At 52.4% G+C, this 17665-nt stretch overlaps 3 protein-coding genes across 30 annotated transcripts in view; 1 reads left to right on the top strand and 2 right to left on the bottom strand.

Annotated features, from left to right (window-relative positions):
• Positions 1 to 4382, bottom strand: part of TTC21A (tetratricopeptide repeat domain 21A) — a 31325-nt gene extending 26943 nt beyond the window's left edge. For all 18 annotated transcript variants that reach the window (XM_008951537.5, XM_008951539.5, XM_055109677.1 and 15 more), the window contains exons 1-4: positions 4059 to 4382; positions 2706 to 2835; positions 1781 to 1891; positions 903 to 1069 (exon numbers count right to left, since the gene is read on the bottom strand). In XM_008951537.5, the coding sequence (XP_008949785.4) occupies positions 903 to 1069; positions 1781 to 1891; positions 2706 to 2835; positions 4059 to 4382 (732 nt within the window). The remainder of the gene's footprint in view (positions 1 to 902; positions 1070 to 1780; positions 1892 to 2705; positions 2836 to 4058) is intronic.
• GORASP1 (golgi reassembly stacking protein 1) lies at positions 4303 to 15338 on the top strand. Of its 9 annotated transcripts, none has more exons than XM_003826082.6 (9): positions 4303 to 4443; positions 8370 to 8450; positions 9042 to 9245; positions 10825 to 10911; positions 11050 to 11180; positions 11424 to 11622; positions 12434 to 12584; positions 13044 to 13196; positions 13448 to 15338. In XM_003826082.6, exons 1-9 carry the CDS (start codon positions 4381 to 4383, stop codon positions 13699 to 13701), a joined length of 1323 nt encoding a protein of 440 aa, XP_003826130.1. In that variant the 5' UTR covers positions 4303 to 4380; the 3' UTR covers positions 13702 to 15338. The 9 variants fall into 9 exon arrangements, with proteins under 9 accessions (XP_003826130.1, XP_034812044.1, XP_034812046.1 ...); XM_055109691.1 differs by having other exon boundaries at positions 4308 to 4443; positions 11050 to 11139; positions 11473 to 11622; XM_034956150.3 differs by lacking the exon at positions 4303 to 4443 and adding an exon at positions 4547 to 4953.
• WDR48 (WD repeat domain 48) overlaps positions 15273 to 17665 on the bottom strand; it is a 44435-nt gene continuing 42042 nt past the window's right edge. For all 3 annotated transcript variants that reach the window (XM_003826083.6, XM_063602741.1, XM_055109689.1), the window contains one exon: positions 15273 to 17291. In XM_003826083.6, the coding sequence (XP_003826131.1) occupies positions 17196 to 17291 (96 nt within the window). In that variant the 3' untranslated portion in view covers positions 15273 to 17195. The remainder of the gene's footprint in view (positions 17292 to 17665) is intronic.

The following is a 17665-nucleotide window of genomic DNA, read 5'->3' as shown; positions in this document are numbered from 1 at the left end:
CTCCAGGCAGATGGGGAGGGCCAGGCCTGGGAAGCAGACTTGGAAGAGCCCTGCCCTAAAGCACCCCTCTTGATGGCCTAGATCAGTATTTCTCTATTATAGTTCTATTTCTCTTTTTCTATTATCTATCCTAAGGAGTCTCTTTAGATACTGTTTTCTAATCAATCCCTCCCCTTCCAAGAAATGTTAATGCCTCAGATATACCGTATCTGTGTATTGTGTACTGTATATATATCTGTGTTTTATACATAAAGAGTAAGATTTTTTTCACCCTCTCCCCCAGGGACCATGTCTACACCCTTGAAAATTGGTATCAGCCCTGCTGAGAAGGCATGGCCTAGACTGAGGCTTCAAATTCCATATTAGTGCAGATATACAGTATATGGGCTGCACTGCATGAGCCACCATTCAGTTCCAGCAGAGCATTACAGGGAGGGAATGGCCCAGTGTGGCCAGCTCATCTGGGTCTTCAAAAGAACCAGTAAGTCTGGACCAGCCTGGGCAACATGGCAAGACCCAGTCTCTACAAAAAATGTAAAAACTAGCTGGGCGTGCTGGCACACACCTATGGTCCCAGCTACTTGGGGGGCTGAGGTGGAAGGATTGCTTGTGCCTAGGAGGTTGAGGCTGCAGTGAGGTCTCAAAAAAAATTTCTTAAGAATATGGTGCAAGCCATAGAAAATCTATCTAAAGATCAGACTCTGTGTACAAATGCCAAAGTGTAACCTCTGCTAAGCCCAGAGACAACATGCGTGGGGCAACTGTGAGACCCGGTGTTTTGTCAGTGCCTGGGTGTGGCTCTCCCCCAGTTTCAGGGCCCTTTGTGGGAATGAGGGCCACCCTGCTATTATGAGTTTGGATGCTGCTTTCTTCGCCTGTTGTCCCCATGGTGTGGTAAGTACCTCTCTGAAGCCTCTAGAAATCTTCAGCATGCGGTCAATGTACTCTTTGGCCTTGTCATGGCGGCCTATGAGCCAGAGGAAAAGGCCAGCATAGTACAGTGCAGTCCCACTGACTGTCTTGCGTATTTCCTTCAGGCTGTACTCAAGCTCCTGAATTGCTTCTCGGTCTGTAAATCCAAGAGCGAAGGAAGAGGGAGAGTTAGGATGTGGAAGTCTGCCTGGTTCTGCATGGGCCACCGAGGGCCCAGGGAACTACCTCGGGGTCTCCCCCAGACACTGTGGATCTCCTTCAACATATGCAGCACACTGCATGCAGCCCAAGGCCTGGAAACCAGCAGTACCTGCCCTTGAGATGCTGCAGGGGCTGCCCTGGTGTGGACTCAGGTGTGCTGTCTGAGATTATCTTCTCTTCTCTGTGCCCAGCAGTGTGCTGAGCAGGCAGGCCAAACCAAAATCCTTAGCCTCAGGCCCACAACTTATTGTGAGTAGGGAAATAGTAGTCTGTAGTCTCTCTTGGACCCTCTCCCTGACTCTAGAAATGTGGAGATTAGGGGTAGAATTATATATATTGGCTTGGTTTTTCTGACAAGATCTTGGCAAAGAAGAAGGGTGTTTCCCCAAATCTTGGGATCTGGAGCATGGGCCCCTCCCACTGTCATGGGCTCTGCCTGCTTCCACTCAGTTGGGCCCAGGCATGGAGTCTTCTCCCAGGCCTCCAGGGGGAGAGGAGCAGCAGCCACTTCTCACTGGTTAACAGCATCTGCACAGCCACCAGGGGACATATCTCCTTTGGCAGCCCTTGAGGGGCTGTGTTATCTCTGGGGCAGGGCTTTCCTTCCTCTGGTGGGCCAGGCCTGGTTGAGCATGGTGGCACTCACCAATTATTTCACATCTTTTGTGAGCATAAATGAGGGCCATGGTGGAGCACAGGGACACGTCTGGGTGATGCCTGATGCTTTCCAGGTCACTGATGGCATCCTGGATGTGCTCTGCAAAGACAGTCCACATAGTTATACTCTCAAGCTCCAGGACTAGAGGACATGAGACTCTGTAGCTGACCCAACAGCTCAGCACTACTACCTGCTGGACTAACTGGTCTGAAAGGTCCCCAGTGACCCAAGTTCCCTGAAGATTGGGGCTCTTTGAAAGAGTTGCTGGTAACATGGTCCAGGCTGTTAGGGGCTGGAAATCTTGGACTTGAAAGGTTCACCCTGTGAGTACTTGTGGGGATATGTGTGAGGCTGCAATTATTAGCTGCGTCAGTTCTGAAGAAGGACCTCAGGCAGGGCATTCTCAGCTACTGCTCAAGAGCCACTGATTACATTTATCCTTCCATGTCCTCAGACATTTGGCCATGGGCTATTCGGCCAGTCCTCAGCCCAGGACCACCTTCTGAATGTCAGCCCATCTGCACCTGCATGGGTCCCACTCCTCTCCCTGTACCTGTACCATACCCACCTGTCCTCACACCTACCTCTTCCCCCTCCTTTGCCTGCATTACCAGTTCTCAGCTTCCAGGCCTGGAATTACTTCAAGAATCATGCAGCTATCTCTCCAACCACTCATTTTACAGAGAGGGAACCCGAGGTGCAGAGCAGGGATAGTCAGCGCTCTGAGGTCTCAAAAGTCAACTAGATATGGATTACGTAGGCCTCTGTGGATTCCCGTGGGAATCCAGCCGCTGAGTGTGAAACTGTTTTTATGGGACCATAACTAGGAAACAAGAAGACATCCAGGTGGAGCCAGAGTGTTAGGGTCCAGCTAGTGCCTGGGGTCACAAGACCAACACTGCCAAGTCCTTACCTTCTTTGAGGACTCCATAGGCTTTAAAGAACTTCAACACAGGGTCATTGCTGAATTTTTCCAGGCCCACAGCTGCAGCCTGCTGCACATGGTGGAAGTACTTTTCCTGGCTATAGTAAATGATCCCAGCCTGTATGAAGGAAGACATAACTGCAATAGCCCAGTCCCTTCTCTGTCTCTGTTCTGTCCCAGATGGCATGAGACCTGCTCCCTTCCCTATCCCCTGCTCCTCCTCAGTTCTGCAAAGGGAAGAGAAAGAGGAAACATTCAGGCCTCATCCTGTCCTCTAACAGCCCTGGGAGCAGCTCCATGCAGTTTTCCCAGGAAAGAGTTTGGAGGTGTTTGTTTGGGGGATTACCAACAGATTCTGGTTCAACTATGATGGGGAATTCAACCAAGGCTTTGTCTTAGGAAGGGAATAAGGGGGGAAAAATGAGGACAAATAATAAGAAAAATTATACGAATTGTAGTTACAAGTTATTGTGGGCTTCATATCCACTATCCTGTGCATGGTCCTCTCAGTATCTTTCACAGCTAAGGAAGCTTAAGCCCATGGAAACTACAGCTTGACAAAGGGGCTGAGATTTTAAAGTTAAGTTTCACTTCCCCTAAGGTTTGTGGGTGCTAGGTTGGGAGCAGATGTGGTTGGACTGTAAACATCCTCATGGGCCATATGAAAGAGCCCAGACACCATCCTAAGGGTAACAGAAAGCAGAATGCTTTTAAGGCGAGGGATGTTTTCAGATGTACATTTTTGCAACAACCACTCTGGCTGCTTTTGCATGTGGGGGGTGTGTGCCGTGGTGGCAGCAGGGACTACTGATGCTGAAAAGAGCCAGAGCAGAGAAACCAGATGGGAGGGAGGCTGTTGCAGGCTCTCAGAGGGGAGAGATGGTGCTGGTTCTGGGCTAGAAGATAAAAAGATAAAAAGAAAACCCAGGAGACATCAAGGAGCTGGCATTTCTTGTAGACAGGATTAGAAGATGAGTATAGGGAAGAGGTATGAGTTAAGGCTAGGAGATTAAATGGTGAAGCCATCAACTGGGGTGGGAGGCGCAGGCGAGAGTGAGCTGGGTGGAAGAAGAAGGGATGATGACAAGAAGGGATAATGATAGTGATTGGATGAGCTGGTTTGGGGTAGCTCAAGAAACGGGGATGCTAATTTGGGGCTCAGGGTGCGCAGAAGCCACCGGAGAAGACGCCCTTGCCAGGGGGAGTGGGGCAAGAAAAGGCAGGACCGCCTCATATAACTGAGGACAGCGAAGGGTGGCAGGAGAGTAGCAGGGCAGACGGTCTCTGGGTCAGGGGCGGGGAGTCACGAGGGAGCCCTCGGACAGCGCCCGGGCCACGCACCATAAGGGAGGAATCATTGCTGCTCATCTCGGGCCGCTCGCGGCTCCGAGTCCGGGTCTGGTGGGGCGGTGCAGAGCGGGATTCCCGAGGCAGGGTCGTGGGCACTCTATCGCGGCGGGCGGTTGAAGGCGTTACAGTCCTTGGAAACCGAGCTGCTAGCCGGTTGCTAGGAGCGTCAGTGTCTGGAGTGGGAGGAACAAAACGCCTCACGTCACAAGGCGCAGGAATCGAGCGCCGAGAGAGCGAGTCGGCGCTACTGGCGCCGGGTCGGTCCGGGTAGGCGCAGCGGGACTGGACCTGGGTGCCGAGCGGAGCCGCTGCCATGGGCCTGGGCGTCAGCGCTGAGCAGCCCGCAGGCGGCGCCGAGGGCTTCCACCTCCACGGGGTGAGTTGCCGCCGCGGCGCCGGTGACCTTGGCGAGGCGCCCGCAACCCCGCGTCCGGGCGTCCGGTCGCCGGCTGGCTGGCGACTGCGGCGGGGTCCCGGCCCGAGTGTTTCCGCCTGGGTGGCGGGAGGTGCCCCCTGCCCGGTGGGAGCCTCCTGGGAGAGGCGGCCTCGCGGGACTCCCGGACCCTGGCTAGTCCACGGCCGCGGTCGGGCCCAGCGCCCGCCCCAAGTGCCAGCAGTGCCGGAAGCGGAGCGTTTTCCTGGTCCGGCCGCCGGGAATGGCGCTCCTCCCGGGTGAAGAATGCACCACTACCAGTCGGGACGCACTCGTGCACTTAGCACACATTTACGCTCGCCTGCCGCGGGCCGCTCTCCGTGCTGGGCCTGGGAAGAGAGTCAGCCACGCCGAGGACAGTCCCGGGGGCCGGGGTTAACCGAGTGGACGCAGCTGCGGGGGAGCCCGTCGGCGCGCGTCCTGCCAGTCGTAGGGTCGAAAGGGCTTCCGAGGGTAGAGGACCGGTGCAAACCAGCCACGGGATAGTGGGGAGCGGGAGGGCCGGGAGAGTGCTGCAGAATCCTCGAGGAGAGCGTTTGCAGCTGGGGAGGGTCCCAGCCTTTAGATGCCGCTACATGGAGGTCTGGGCGAGCAGGCTTCCGGAGAGTGGAGACGGAGTGGGGTTCCTAGAACGGAGTGTGCTGTGAGGGTGAGGAGAGGGTCCCGCAGCCGGATGGAGATTTGTGCCTGCGGTGAGGGAAGGGCTATAATGTAGGTGAGAGGGGCTGGGGGTCTCTGACCCCGGAGCGCTGCGGGGAAGAGGCGTCCCTGCACCCCCCTTTCCCTAGTGAAAGGCAGCTGGATTCAGAGATGAGTGGAGACAGGCAAGCTTGTCGGTTTGTGTGTTTTGAAGGTAGGGTCTGTTGCCAGCTAACCACATGAGAGGGCTAAAAGTTTCTTAACGTGAAAACCAGGCTGGCTTGGAGAACCCAGAGTTGACAGGATTTGTGCTTGGGAATGGGCTTTCTTATGGTGAGACACCAAACAGCAAGCGTGGACAGTTGAATGCATCCAGCCAGGAGAGTCTTCCAACAGGTTTGATTAAAGGCAAAGGAACTCAGGATATTGGCAAGAGGAGGGGTGGGGCGATGATGGGAGCTTCGAAGATGGGAGGGGCCTGCCTGATGGAGAGGGACAAATTGGAGAGGGACCAGGGATCAGAGGTTGTCAGTCACAAAAACAAAGTTTTGAGCTCCTACTCTGGCAGGCAGAATTCTAAGGCTCTAGAGATAAAGCAGTGAACAGAACAAACATGGTCCCTGTTCTTCTGGAGCTGACATTTGGATGATGGTAGGGAAAGAAGGGAAATGAAAAAATACATGGTAGGTGGTAATTACCAGTGATAAAAATAAAGCAGGTTAAGGGGATACAGAATGGTGAGTGGGTGCTATTTTTGATAGAGTGGTCAGGAAGGGCCTCTTCTCAAGTCACATTCGAACAGATGCTTCTGAAGGAAGTAAAGAGTGGACAATACAGATATTTAGGGGAATAGTAGTATTCCAGGCAGAAGGACCAGCTTGTGCAGAGGCCCCGAGGTAGGTTGTGCTTGTGTGTTTGAGGAAATGCCAGGTGAGGCTGGTGTGCTTGGATGGTGTGGCCAGTGTGAGGAGGAGACCAGAGCAGACCGTGTAGGACCTTGCCTGTTGTCCTGAAGATTTAAGATTTTATTCTGAGATGTAAAACCATCAGGAGGTTTTAAATGGAGGAGTGACATGACCTACTTACCTTTAACAACACTGAAGAACAGCTGTGCTGCATTCTAGAAATATTGGCACCTCGCTGCGTGCCCAATACTTTGGAGAAGTCGCTGCCCTCAGCGAGCTTAGAGTAGTGGCAGATTCACCAGGAAACAGCTGTTAGGAGAGGGCAGTGGTTAGGGGGAGGGCTCTGGGTTGGATTTCCTGGGGTCAAATTACTGAATTATTGAGTACTTGGTCTCATTTGTCATTTGAGGTTATTAAAAAGGTTAAATGATACATAAAGCAGGTGAGGTGGTGCCATGCCCTGGCACTCAGCCAACCAGCCCTTAGTAAGTGTAAGTTGTGATCACTGTGAGTTCCATTAGGTTCCCTGATTGGGAAAAATAGGGTGGGAGCATGAGGAAAAGCAGCACTATAGGGCCGTGGGGCAGGCTGTGATGGGAGCCCCTGAGGGAGCTGGATGGCAGGCAGTGGTTTCTGCAGGGGGAGCAGTACAGTGGGCAGCAGCATAGATTATTTCAGCTGCGGAGCCATAGTGAGTAGTGATGAGGCCCCAGGTGAGAGAAGTGGAGTGTAGCCAAGCAGAGGACAAAGCCACAGGAGAGGGTGGTGGAGGTATTGGGTGGGTCAAGGAGGCCAGGCCTGGGGCCTGACCCTCTGGACCTCATTCATGATGGAGAGCAGCTGACATGCAATACTGGGGAGTGGGGAGGGAAGTAGGCAGGCACCTGACGTGGAGTGATTTGGAGGTGGCCCTGATTAGGGAGGGGCATTGTCCCCAAGCTGTTCCTGAATAACTGTCCTGTCCTGTGGTTTTCGAAAGATCCCCTCACCTGAAGGGTTAGAGGGCAGGGCCCAGAGCTCCCCTGCAGCGGGGCCTGGGAGCAGCTTGCCTACTGGGCCAGGCCAACTAGGCCTAGATCTGATTTCTGGGCCGCACTCACTCCCTTTGGAAGCCATGGCAGCTTCTGGAGGTGATAAGGAGGGGCTCAGTTGGTGATGCTGCCAGAAGGGAATCCTAATTCCAGGGGCAAACTGGCCTTGATCTCAGCGGTTTGTTCTCAGCCTAGTCTTCATGAGCTCTCCTTCAGGTTGGGGAATCCAAAACTGGAGGGGCTGGTATGTAGCAGGAGCCACAGGGCCTTTCCCATGAGGAGGCAGCAAGAGCCTAGGTCCTGTGCCCTCTGGGCTGGGTCTGGCTGGTGTCTACGCCAACAGGTTATCAAATGCCCGCAGCCAAAGACCTGAGGGTGTGGGCCCATCTTCGGGTCTAGGGCCTTGGGACAAAGCCTGCATTGTTTAAACCAGGCTCTGTATATGGGCCTTTTGGGATGGATTTCTGCCACAACCTGCAAAGCCTGGTTGTTGTGCTTTTGGAGACAGCAGTGAGGTGGGGAGTTCAGGGAGGGGCAGGGAGCACCCTGGAAATGGGAATGCTTCCTGGAGGAAGTGTCCTGCACAGGCATGGAGGCTAGACTATGAGGCTGGTAGGGCAGCTGAGCCACTGGGGGGCTCCTCAGTCCAGAGCCAGGCTGTGGGGATTGGCACTGCCCACTCACTGGGCTCCCTGGCTCAGGCCTAGTTCTACCCCTGGGGTCTGCTTCTCTGCCAGTGGCTTTCATTACCTGCTGGACTGAGCCTGGGTCTCCCACCCCAGAGGCTGGGGTGCAAGCTGGGACCTGGCTGCAAGCTGCCTTTCCCATTCCTCTTTCTGGGTACAGCCCTGGGTGTATCCCTCCCGAGGCCTGCCCACTTCCACTGCACGTCAGGGCCCTCCCTTCTTGTCCAGTCTAAACCTTTCTGGTAAACCCTTTTGGCTTTCCGGCCAACCCTAGCCCAGCCCTCTGGAGCAGCATTCCCACAGGCCTGGGCCAGCCTGTCTCCATATTGCCTCCTGGGAGCCCCTAAGGATGTCCTGGGCTGTGAGCCATTTCTGAAAGCATCTGTGGATCATAATCAGGAAGGAGCCATTTTCCTAAGAGGAAAATTTGTGCCCAGGAAGGTAGCAAGAGGCCATGGAGTGAACCTTGAGAATGTCCGGAACAGTTCATGCCAGACATGTGTTCTGGCTGGCACACTGGGAGTGCTGATGGCTCCTGAAATGGGGGAGAAGGCTACTTGGAGAGTCCCAGGGTTGGCGCAGTGACTGTGGTCTTTGCTGTGGGACAGGTGCAGGAGAACTCCCCAGCCCAGCAGGCGGGCCTGGAGCCCTACTTTGACTTCATCATCACCATTGGGCACTCGAGGCTGGTGAGTTCCCCAACCTGCCTCTGCTTTGCTTGCTTATGTGTGTTTGTGTGTCTCCATCTGTCCCACAGGGGGCCCCAGTCTACCCTTCCCTCCCTTTTTTTCTAAAGGGAGTCCCAGCCCTGTCTCCCCTTCTTCCAGGGCTGTACTCAGAGCCTGACTGGGGCCCTGCCCAATGCTCAGCTTCTGAGCTCTGTGGGGTGGACAGAGGACATATGGCCTCTTGGAGGTGGCCACAAGGCCCAAGGGGCCTGCCTCCTGGGGCATGAGGGATATGAGGGCCCTGGCCAAGGGGCAGCTCAGAGTGGGGCAGCACTGGAATGCTGTGGATCCGGGAGGCTTTTTGCTTGCTTTGTTTTTTCTGGCAGGCTGAGGAAGGTTTGGCAGTGCTTGGGGAAGGTGGGGGTCCCAGTGGCTGCAGGCTCAACCCTGGTCTGTGAACCTGGCCCATCCACTACCTTGGCCCATCCCCACAGTGACCCTGCTGAGGGCTGCTGCCCACTAAGGCCCTTGCCCCATCTCAGGCCCAGACTTGTCTGAGGGTCCTAGCCTGGGCATGAGGTGGCCTTGGAGTCAGCCCCATTGCCCCCACAGAACAAGGAGAATGACACCCTGAAGGCACTACTGAAAGCCAATGTGGAGAAGCCCGTGAAGCTGGAGGTGTTCAATATGAAGACCATGAGGGTGCGCGAGGTGGAGGTGGTGCCCAGCAACATGTGGGGCGGCCAGGGCCTACTGGGTGCCAGTGTGCGCTTCTGCAGCTTCCGCAGGGCCAGTGAGCAGGTGTGGCATGTGCTGGTGAGTGTGGGGTATGGCAGGGCAGGGTGTGTCGGAAGGATGAGTTTACTGGGGCAGGTCTGGGTGTGGGCGGGGTGTGAGGGGGGACATGCAGGAGTGGAGCGGGAGCCTTGGAGCAGTAGCCAGGGAAGACTGAGGGCAGGATGTGGTCTCATTCCAGTGTCCCAGAGAGGGCAGCTCATTACTACCTGAACAGTGTATCTTGCTTCCTGTTAGCCATGACTTTGGGTACTTTCTTACCTTCTATACCTAGGTTACTTAATTTGAAAGGTAGAAATATCATCTACTGGAATGGTGGTTGGACTGCTGGAATGCTGCTGCTTTTATTATTCTCTGTGTCTCTCCGTGTGTGTGTTGCATGACAACGTTTCAGTCAACCACGGACTGCATATACAATAGTGATCCCATAAGATTATAATACCATATTTTTACTGTACCTGTTCTATGCTTGAATGTTTAGACACACAGATACTTAATTGTGTTACAGTTGCCTACAGTACTCAGTATAGTAACATGCTGTGCAGGTTTGTAGCCTAGGAGCAACAGGCCATAGCATATACTCCAGGTGTGTAGTAGGCTATGTGTAGGTTAAGTTCACTCTATGATGTTTGCACAACAATGAAGTCAACTAACAATGCATTTCTCAGAATATATCCCTGTCATTAAGCAACGTGACTGTAAATATACTGTTTTTTCTGGTATATTCTTATATGATTAATCGATATCTTAACCTCAGTGACCAAGCTGTCATAGATGTTAGTCTGTCCACAGACACACGTGCACACCCAACACCTGTGCCCATTGATGGTATCTAAGTTCTTGAATGCTCAGTCCTGTAGCCTGGTGGAAGGAGGGTGCTCTGAACTAGAAGTTGGCTGATTTGTTTTCTAGCCACTTATTTTTCTCACTGACTTCTTGGGAGAGCCTGGCCAAGTTTCTCAACTTCCACAGCCTGCCTTAATCTGCCCATGAGGGAAAGGGGACTGATGATGCAAATTGCTTTGCATTTCCCAGGGAGACTGGGAGATTGGGAGTGGTAGAACTTTCCAAGGGAGGAGGGAATCCTTATTTGTACCCAGTTTTGCTCATTGCCCTCACCTCCAACCCCTAGGAGTCTTTAGCCACATGCCTGCAGCAGAAGCAGCAATGTAGTGGGTGCTCCTGTAGCCAAGGTGTGCTTTTCTTCTTTTCATATATTTATTTATTTTTCTCAGCAACCCTATCATTAGGTACTGTGTATCTTACTTTTAATTGTGGGGAAACTGAGGCTAGGAGAGGTTCAATAATGTGTTTATGGTCATATAGCTGGGCAGCTGGAGCCAGGGGTTGAGCCCAGGGTCAGATTCCAGAGCCTGGTGCTGAGCCTTATCATGGTACTGCCCTCTGCTGGACAGGCTGTAGACCTGGGGGAGGTAGGGGAATGGAGGGGTGAAATGAGGGAGTATGGGCTTGAAGCCCTGCTTAGGGACAGAGGACAAGTGTCCCACTCACTACCTCAAGAGGCAGTTCCCCCTGCCCTTTCCCATCCCCCAACCCCACCTCTAGTAGCATGGCCAGTGGTTTGCGGTTCTTTCCCCAGGATGTGGAACCATCTTCACCTGCTGCCCTTGCCGGCCTGCGCCCCTACACAGACTATGTGGTTGGTTCGGACCAGATTCTCCAGGAGGTGAGGAACCCGCAATTTGCCCCTCCCCAGACCCTCTGGATGTGGTGTGAAGAGAAGGGTGCTGTCCATGAGAAGTGTCTGGTTTTGTTGAGGCTTTAGCCCTGGAAGCAGGCCTCAGGTGCTATGCGTTTCTCACAGTCCGAGGACTTCTTTACGCTCATCGAGTCTCATGAGGGGAAGCCCTTGAAGCTGATGGTGTATAACTCCAAGTCAGACTCCTGCCGGGAGGTGACTGTAACTCCCAACGCAGCCTGGGGTGGAGAGGGCAGGTACTTCGTGGGGTTGGAGGGCTGCAGGGCCAGGTGGGTGGGGCCTGACCATTGGGCATGGACCTCAGAGTTCTATGGTGGAGATGGAGGAGGATTGGGCCCTGGGCCCAGGGATCCTGAGGCTGACCGGTATTTCAGAAGTACCCTTTTCAGCCCCCTTATTGCTGGTAGTAGGTGGGGATAGCAAAGGTAGGGAGGGCCGTGGGACAAGCCCCTGGATTGAATGTTTCTGGCCTTCGGCAGTCTGGGATGTGGCATTGGCTATGGGTATCTACACCGGATCCCAACTCAGCCCCCCAGCTACCACAAGAAGCCACCTGGCACCCCACCACCTTCTGCTCTACCACTTGGTGCCCCACCACCTGATGCTCTACCACCTGGACCCACCCCCGAGGACTCTCCTTCCCTGGAGACAGGTTCCAGGCAGAGTGACTACATGGAGGTATGTGGGGAGAATCTGCCAACTGGGAAGACAGAAAACTCTAGAGGCTGCCCTTGGGGAGCCATCAGCAACCCTCACCAGGGGCCTGTGGGGCCTTTGTGATCTGAGAGGCCCATGTACTTCTGGGACCCAGTGGGAGCAGGCAGGCCATGCCTGGAGCAGTGAAACTCACTTTTGGCTTTCCTGCCCCTTGGGTCTAGAAGTGAGGGTGGAGGTGAAGCACCAGTTGTCATCTTCATTTCATGAGTGGGAAACTGAGGCTCAGAGATGGGTGCTTGCTGTTCCTGTGAGTTGTGGCAAAACTGGACAAAGGGCTAGGCCTTCAGAGCCACAGTTGGGATGGTTGTCTAGCCAAGTCTGCAGGGAAGTGCTGGCCCTGCCTTCACAGCTGATGAGTGGGTCCTCTGAGAGCACCTTTGGGCACTGGGCTGGTGCCTGGGGTCTAGGCCAGGGAGTATTCAAGGATGTTCTCCAGGTATGCCTGAATTCAAGGAAGCCCCTCTCTTCTAATGAGTCATTGATGGGGCAAAGGGAATGTGTTGGGGCCAGGTGGGCACCTGGGATTCCTTGTCTGAGTGCAAAGAGTGCTCCCTCTCAGTGCCAACACTGCAGGGAGGCCAGGCCAGGCCCCTCAGGCCTGACTTCCTATCACCAATAGAAGAAGGGGTGGTTTATTAAGGCCATTTCCTTCCTTTAGGCAGAGCAGTGCTCCTGGGACAAGTGGGTACTGGTGGTTAGGTTGGACTGCAAAATTCTTCACCCTTGAGGCACTGTCCTGATTGTCCCCTACCCATTTCTTCTTCTTTCCTAGGCCCTGCTGCAGGCACCTGGCTCCTCCATGGAGGATCCCCTTCCTGGGCCTGGGAGTCCCAGCCACAGTGCTCCAGACCCTGATGGACTTCCCCATTTCATGGAGACTCCTCTTCAGCCCCCACCTCCAGTGCAGCGAGTTATGGACCCAGGTACTGGGCAGGCCCTGGAGAGGAGTGGGCCCCAGGCTTGGGGCTGGACTTTGGCAGCTATGTCAAAACTTTCCCCAGGCCTTGCTGACCCCTCATATCTCATGTATACGAAGATATTTAATAGTTGCATATCATCCAATCTAGTATACAGATGGGGAGTCTGTAGTCCAGAGAAGAGAGGTAGCCTCCTTCAGGTCACACAGCAAATTGGAGACAGAGCAGAGTCTATGCCTACTGCCACTGTGCTATTCCCATGATGACCAACTCCAGGCCCCTTTCTTTCCTCAGAAACAGGCAGTGTGGGAACCTCTTTGAGGTTGGGTGAGGGGTATCACCAGGGGCTGAGGAGATTACAGTCTCACAGGCTGGGCCAGATGCCCTAGGCAAGGTGAGCCCAGGGTGCTGCTTTCCAGCAGTCAGGGTTTCTTGCTGGCAAAGAACTGCACCACCCTCCCCTAGGCTTCCTGGACGTGTCGGGAATTTCTCTCTTGGACAACAGCAATGCCAGTGTGTGGCCCAGCCTGCCCTCTTCCACAGAACTGACCACCACAGCTGTCTCAACCTCAGGGCCAGAGGACATCTGCTCCAGCAGCAGTTCTCATGAGCGGGGTGGTGAGTGGCCATCACCTTCCGAAGTCCTCTGGGAAGGACCCCGGGTTGTTGGGAAGGCTGCCCTCAATTCCTCAGCTGGGCAGAAGCGGGCCATCGGGTTGATACAGCCACACCAAAGCATTTGTACACTCCATCTCCAATCCCCCATCAAACCTGGAGTGGCAATGGGGAGCGGTCGGTGGGGTTACTGGCCCTAACACCATGGCCCTAGGTTCTTGCAGACCTCCTCAGCCTGATCTTCTGTGTTGCAGGTGAGGCTACATGGTCTGGGTCAGAGTTTGAGGTCTCCTTCCTGGACAGCCCAGGTGCCCAAGCCCAGGCGGACCACCTGCCTCAGCTGACTCTTCCTGACAGTCTCACCTCTGCAGCCTCACCAGAAGATGGGCTGTCCGCCGAGCTGCTTGAAGCTCAGGCTGAGGAGGAACCAGCAAGCACAGAGGGCCTAGATACTGGGACGGAGGCTGAGGGGCTGGACAGCCAGGCCCAGATCTCTACCACAGAATAACACCCTGGGCTGTGACAAGGCCCATGATGACATTTCATGAGGCCCAGATGTGGGCAGGCAGCCCGGGCTGCACTATGCGGTCAGGATTCCTTGCTGCTTCGGTGGGGCATGAGGCCTCAGTGGGTGGTGAGAGGGGGCCATGGGCCTTGTGGGAGGATATCTTTTGGCCGTGTACCCTCAGGTCCAGTGCTTGGTCCTGCTCTGGTCACTGGGGCTTCCCAGGAGGCAGCAGGGTCTGGTCATAATCCAGTGTAAAGATGAGGTGAGGAAGGAAGGGGTTGCTGTCCAGTGTTGGCCTGGTCGCTTTGATTCTTCCTGCACAGCTCAGCCCACCCCATCTGTACTGGAAGGGACCCTGGAGCCCTGGGACCACCCCCTTTCAAGTCCCAAACACTGAGTCCTCTGTCATGTGTCCTTGTCCCTAGGCTACAATGCTACACTTGGCTCAGGCTGATCACCATGCTAGTCACAGGAGGGAGAGAGAGGCAGTGTACTTGCCCCCCTCTCCTGGAGGGAGGTGGGTTGGAAATTCTAGGCCCTTCAGCAGAGACCCATTTGTGCCCAGACCACAATATTTCTTCTTCCTCAGGGACTACATGCCACAGACCTGTATCCCCAGTGGCAACTCCTGTTAGCTCCCAAACTTAAACAGTGATCTCTTCTAAATATACAAGGCATCTACCCAGCCCCAATAGTGAATAAAAGTCACAAATTTAAGTTCAACACCCTAAGCAATTTCTCAAAGCCAGTCTACCTGACTAGGTCTATCCACGCACGGTTCCCAACCCCAAGGGGGAATTAGGGGAATAGATTAAGAGTAGGTAAAGACCCTTTTGTTCTTTCCTGTTGTAGGGGAGGAAGCTGTTCTCCCCACCCTAGGTGCCTTTGGAGGTTAAGGCTAGGTTAGGCCCTGCACTCCATCTGGGGACAGCCCCTCATCACCTGAAGTCCTCTGCTGTGTTGACTGGACCCTCACTTGCCACACTGCTAATTACTATGAAAGCTGCTCTGGCCTCGTCTTCTAGCCTGTGCCTAGTTGAAAGTCTCACCTTTACAGGATCATTTGTAATGCTGGTGTACATGCAGGGAACTCACAAGCTGTGTCAGGTATGCAGGACAAGGAATGTCTGCTCTGGGGGGCACAGGCCAACTATATGGAGGGAGGGTCCCAAATTAGCAAACCCTTCATTTAAAGCAAACCCTTGTCAAGCCTACCAGAGCAGCTGATACGTGTGCATAACAGTGAGGCATTGTGTCCTGGATCATCTGGGAGCCCAGTGTCAAGTGTGCCGGAATGCAGGAAGTAGAACAGAATCGCCACAGGACTGTTCTGGGGCCAGCTTCCCTTAACTCTGTAGCCTGGCAGTCTGACCCAAAGTTGCCCTCACCCAAAGGTTCTGGCTCTTCCCTCCCTCACTTTTACTTTCCCTTCCCCCATAAGTTGGAGGATAAAATGGGTATCCATGCTAGTATTTCCAGGGAGAACATGAAACCAGAGGTTTCTTTCTTTCTCTGTAATCTGCTATGAAAGAAAATAACAAATGAAAATAAATGTGTACTACACTTTGAAATATTTTAACTAAAGCCTTTATTCTATACAACTGTGAAATACAGATTTTTACCCTTTTGGCATTGCAGACTGTCAAATTTTCTGGAAACTGTATTATGGTTTGACTGGAGGGGAAAGAAATACAATCATGCTGGGGGTCAGATCTATGACAGGAGGGGAATGCAGCCACCCAAGGCTTAGCACACAGGGCAAAATGACCCAGCAAAACCCATTTCTTTGCTCAAAGGCCCCTCGGGCAAACACAACTGAGGGCTGGTAAATAATTTTTTTTTTTTTTGCCATTAATTCACAACTATTGCTAAAAAATGTGCACCAAAAGTGCACTGTTGTATCCAACAGATAGAAAGGACTTTTTAAAAAAAGAAGCTGGTTGCTCTCTGAGGAAGGGAGAAAGACCATTTCAACTTATTAGAAATGTGGCCACGTCTTTGCTCACTTCTTCAAAGTGCAGGTGGCAATGGCCTGTCCAGTTTCCAAAAGAAGCTGACTAGCAGTGAGGGAACCCTGTCTCTGCAGTTGTGCGATCAGAGTATCTTAAATAGTAAGGTATGGACTTAGGCCCATCAGCTGCCCCCAGCCGAACCTGTGAAGATGTAGAAAAGAAAAAACCTTCCCTGCCTCCCTCCCTAGTCCCTGCTATGGTGGAGGCAGGCCACACACAAGCTAGGGAGGCAACTGGACTGGAATCAACTGCCCTCTGAAGGCACTTGTGCTTCTGGCTTCATACAGGAGGCTTGTCTTACAGTTTTATGGGGGTGGACCATTGATTTACTCTGAATACAAATGACCTTGGGGAGAATCCAAAGTATTTTCTGCCAAAAGTTGAAGTGTTTATCCCCAATAAGTTACACTCTATACAAGATCCAAATGATTCTATGAAAGTGTTAGATTGTTAGAACAGTGAAAAGAAGATCTGGATACAGGTACAACAAAAACCTGCATATAAAACTTTGGAAAAACAAATATGTATACTTCCAGGATATGAATATCAAATTAACTCACTATGATCTCCCTTTATTCTGACACCATAAATTTTAGGTAACATTTGAATGAAACTGAAATTTCATCATGGTCTTAAATTTTGATGGTGTCATGCTGCTCATCCAGAGCAAGATACCTGTGGTCTCAGGCTCGCTTTGTGTAAATAAAACTGGACACAGTGGAGGAAGGAGTGAAACTGCTGCACCTCCCTGGGGTTGCCACAAAGCCAGGACATCATGGGAGGTGCAGCATCGCTAGGCATGGGCTGCACAAACTCCGGCCCAACAGTCCAAGTGCTATGATCCAGCACCTGGAATTTCAACAGATCTTCCTACAAGAACACATCTGAGATGCAATATTAAAAACAAGCCCAACATTAATCTTTTATTATGAAATGGGCTGGTTCTCAAATTGTGCAACAGCAAATTCCCATTAAAAATAACTGTCTTAAATGGTGAAAACAATTTGATTTTTTTATATGACAAACTTGGAAAAAGCCTTCATATCTACTGCATGAATGGAATGTACTCTTTTAGAAAAGCTACAGAGTGTGTGGGCTTAAAGTTGAAACAGAGACAGTTGTGGCCCGACTGAGGTGTCTCTAACAAGTGTTAACGGGTAGATAAGGTCCTTTGAAACAAAAGGAGGAAGCAAAGTCTGCACTGGCCTGTTGTCAGTCTTCTGTACATCCTGAAAGACATAGTCTGCTTGGGGCTCTTCTGCTCTTGCACTCTGCTTCCCTGGGGACAGCTTAATCTACACATGGAGACTGGTTTCTATATTACATCTCGATTAGTCACTTCAATTGAAAGATAATCTCGGTCCATACCAAATCAGCCGTTAGAAGTCTTGCTCCCGTTGGGGATCAGTGGGCTTCCTAGGACTACTCTTGGGGCCATAGAGGAAGGTCATAAATGAATATCCAGGAGCATTAGCCCAGCCTTCACGTGGACTTCTGACGGTAATGGAGGGTGAGGTCTCCACCGCTCTTCCATATGAAGTGTTTCACTGTTCGAAGGTCCATATTTGGATCCAAAACCTGAATAGCCAAAATTAAATTTAAAAATTTCAAAGTCTCTAATATCTAAAACCTTATCATTAACTCAGGGACTCTCATCAGGTGATCCAGCTTGCTCACTCCTCCCCTATGCCTGGTATCCAATTCTTGCTGTCACGGCTTCCATGCATGCGGGAATGAAATTGAGCTTAGTGAGATGTACATCTTTTGTGACTATGCCAGAAACACCAGGCCATCCTTTCAGCCATTCCTCTGAGGATACGTTTTGAGTGCATCTTGATTTAAAAAACAGTTCTGCCATTTCTCCGCACACCTTCACTCTAAATCATAAACATGGCACATGCTTTTTGCAAATCAAGAAGACCATGTGTCTTTTTTCTTGTCAGAAAAAAAAG

Source organism: Pan paniscus, chromosome 2 (genome assembly GCF_029289425.2).
Source record: "Pan paniscus chromosome 2, NHGRI_mPanPan1-v2.0_pri, whole genome shotgun sequence".
NCBI classification, from domain to species: domain Eukaryota; kingdom Metazoa; phylum Chordata; class Mammalia; order Primates; family Hominidae; genus Pan; species Pan paniscus.
This window is presented reverse-complemented; position numbering and strand designations above follow the sequence as displayed.

Coding starts and splice junctions, on each gene's coding strand:
- GORASP1 (XM_034956150.3), top strand. CDS start 4,747: ATGCACCACTACCAGTCGGGACGCACTCGTGCACTTAGCACACATTTA. Junction 8,451..9,041: donor CCATTGGGCACTCGAGGCTG/GTGAGTTCCCCA, acceptor TTGCCCCCACAG/AACAAGGAGAATGACACCCT. Junction 9,246..10,824: donor AGCAGGTGTGGCATGTGCTG/GTGAGTGTGGGG, acceptor TTCTTTCCCCAG/GATGTGGAACCATCTTCACC.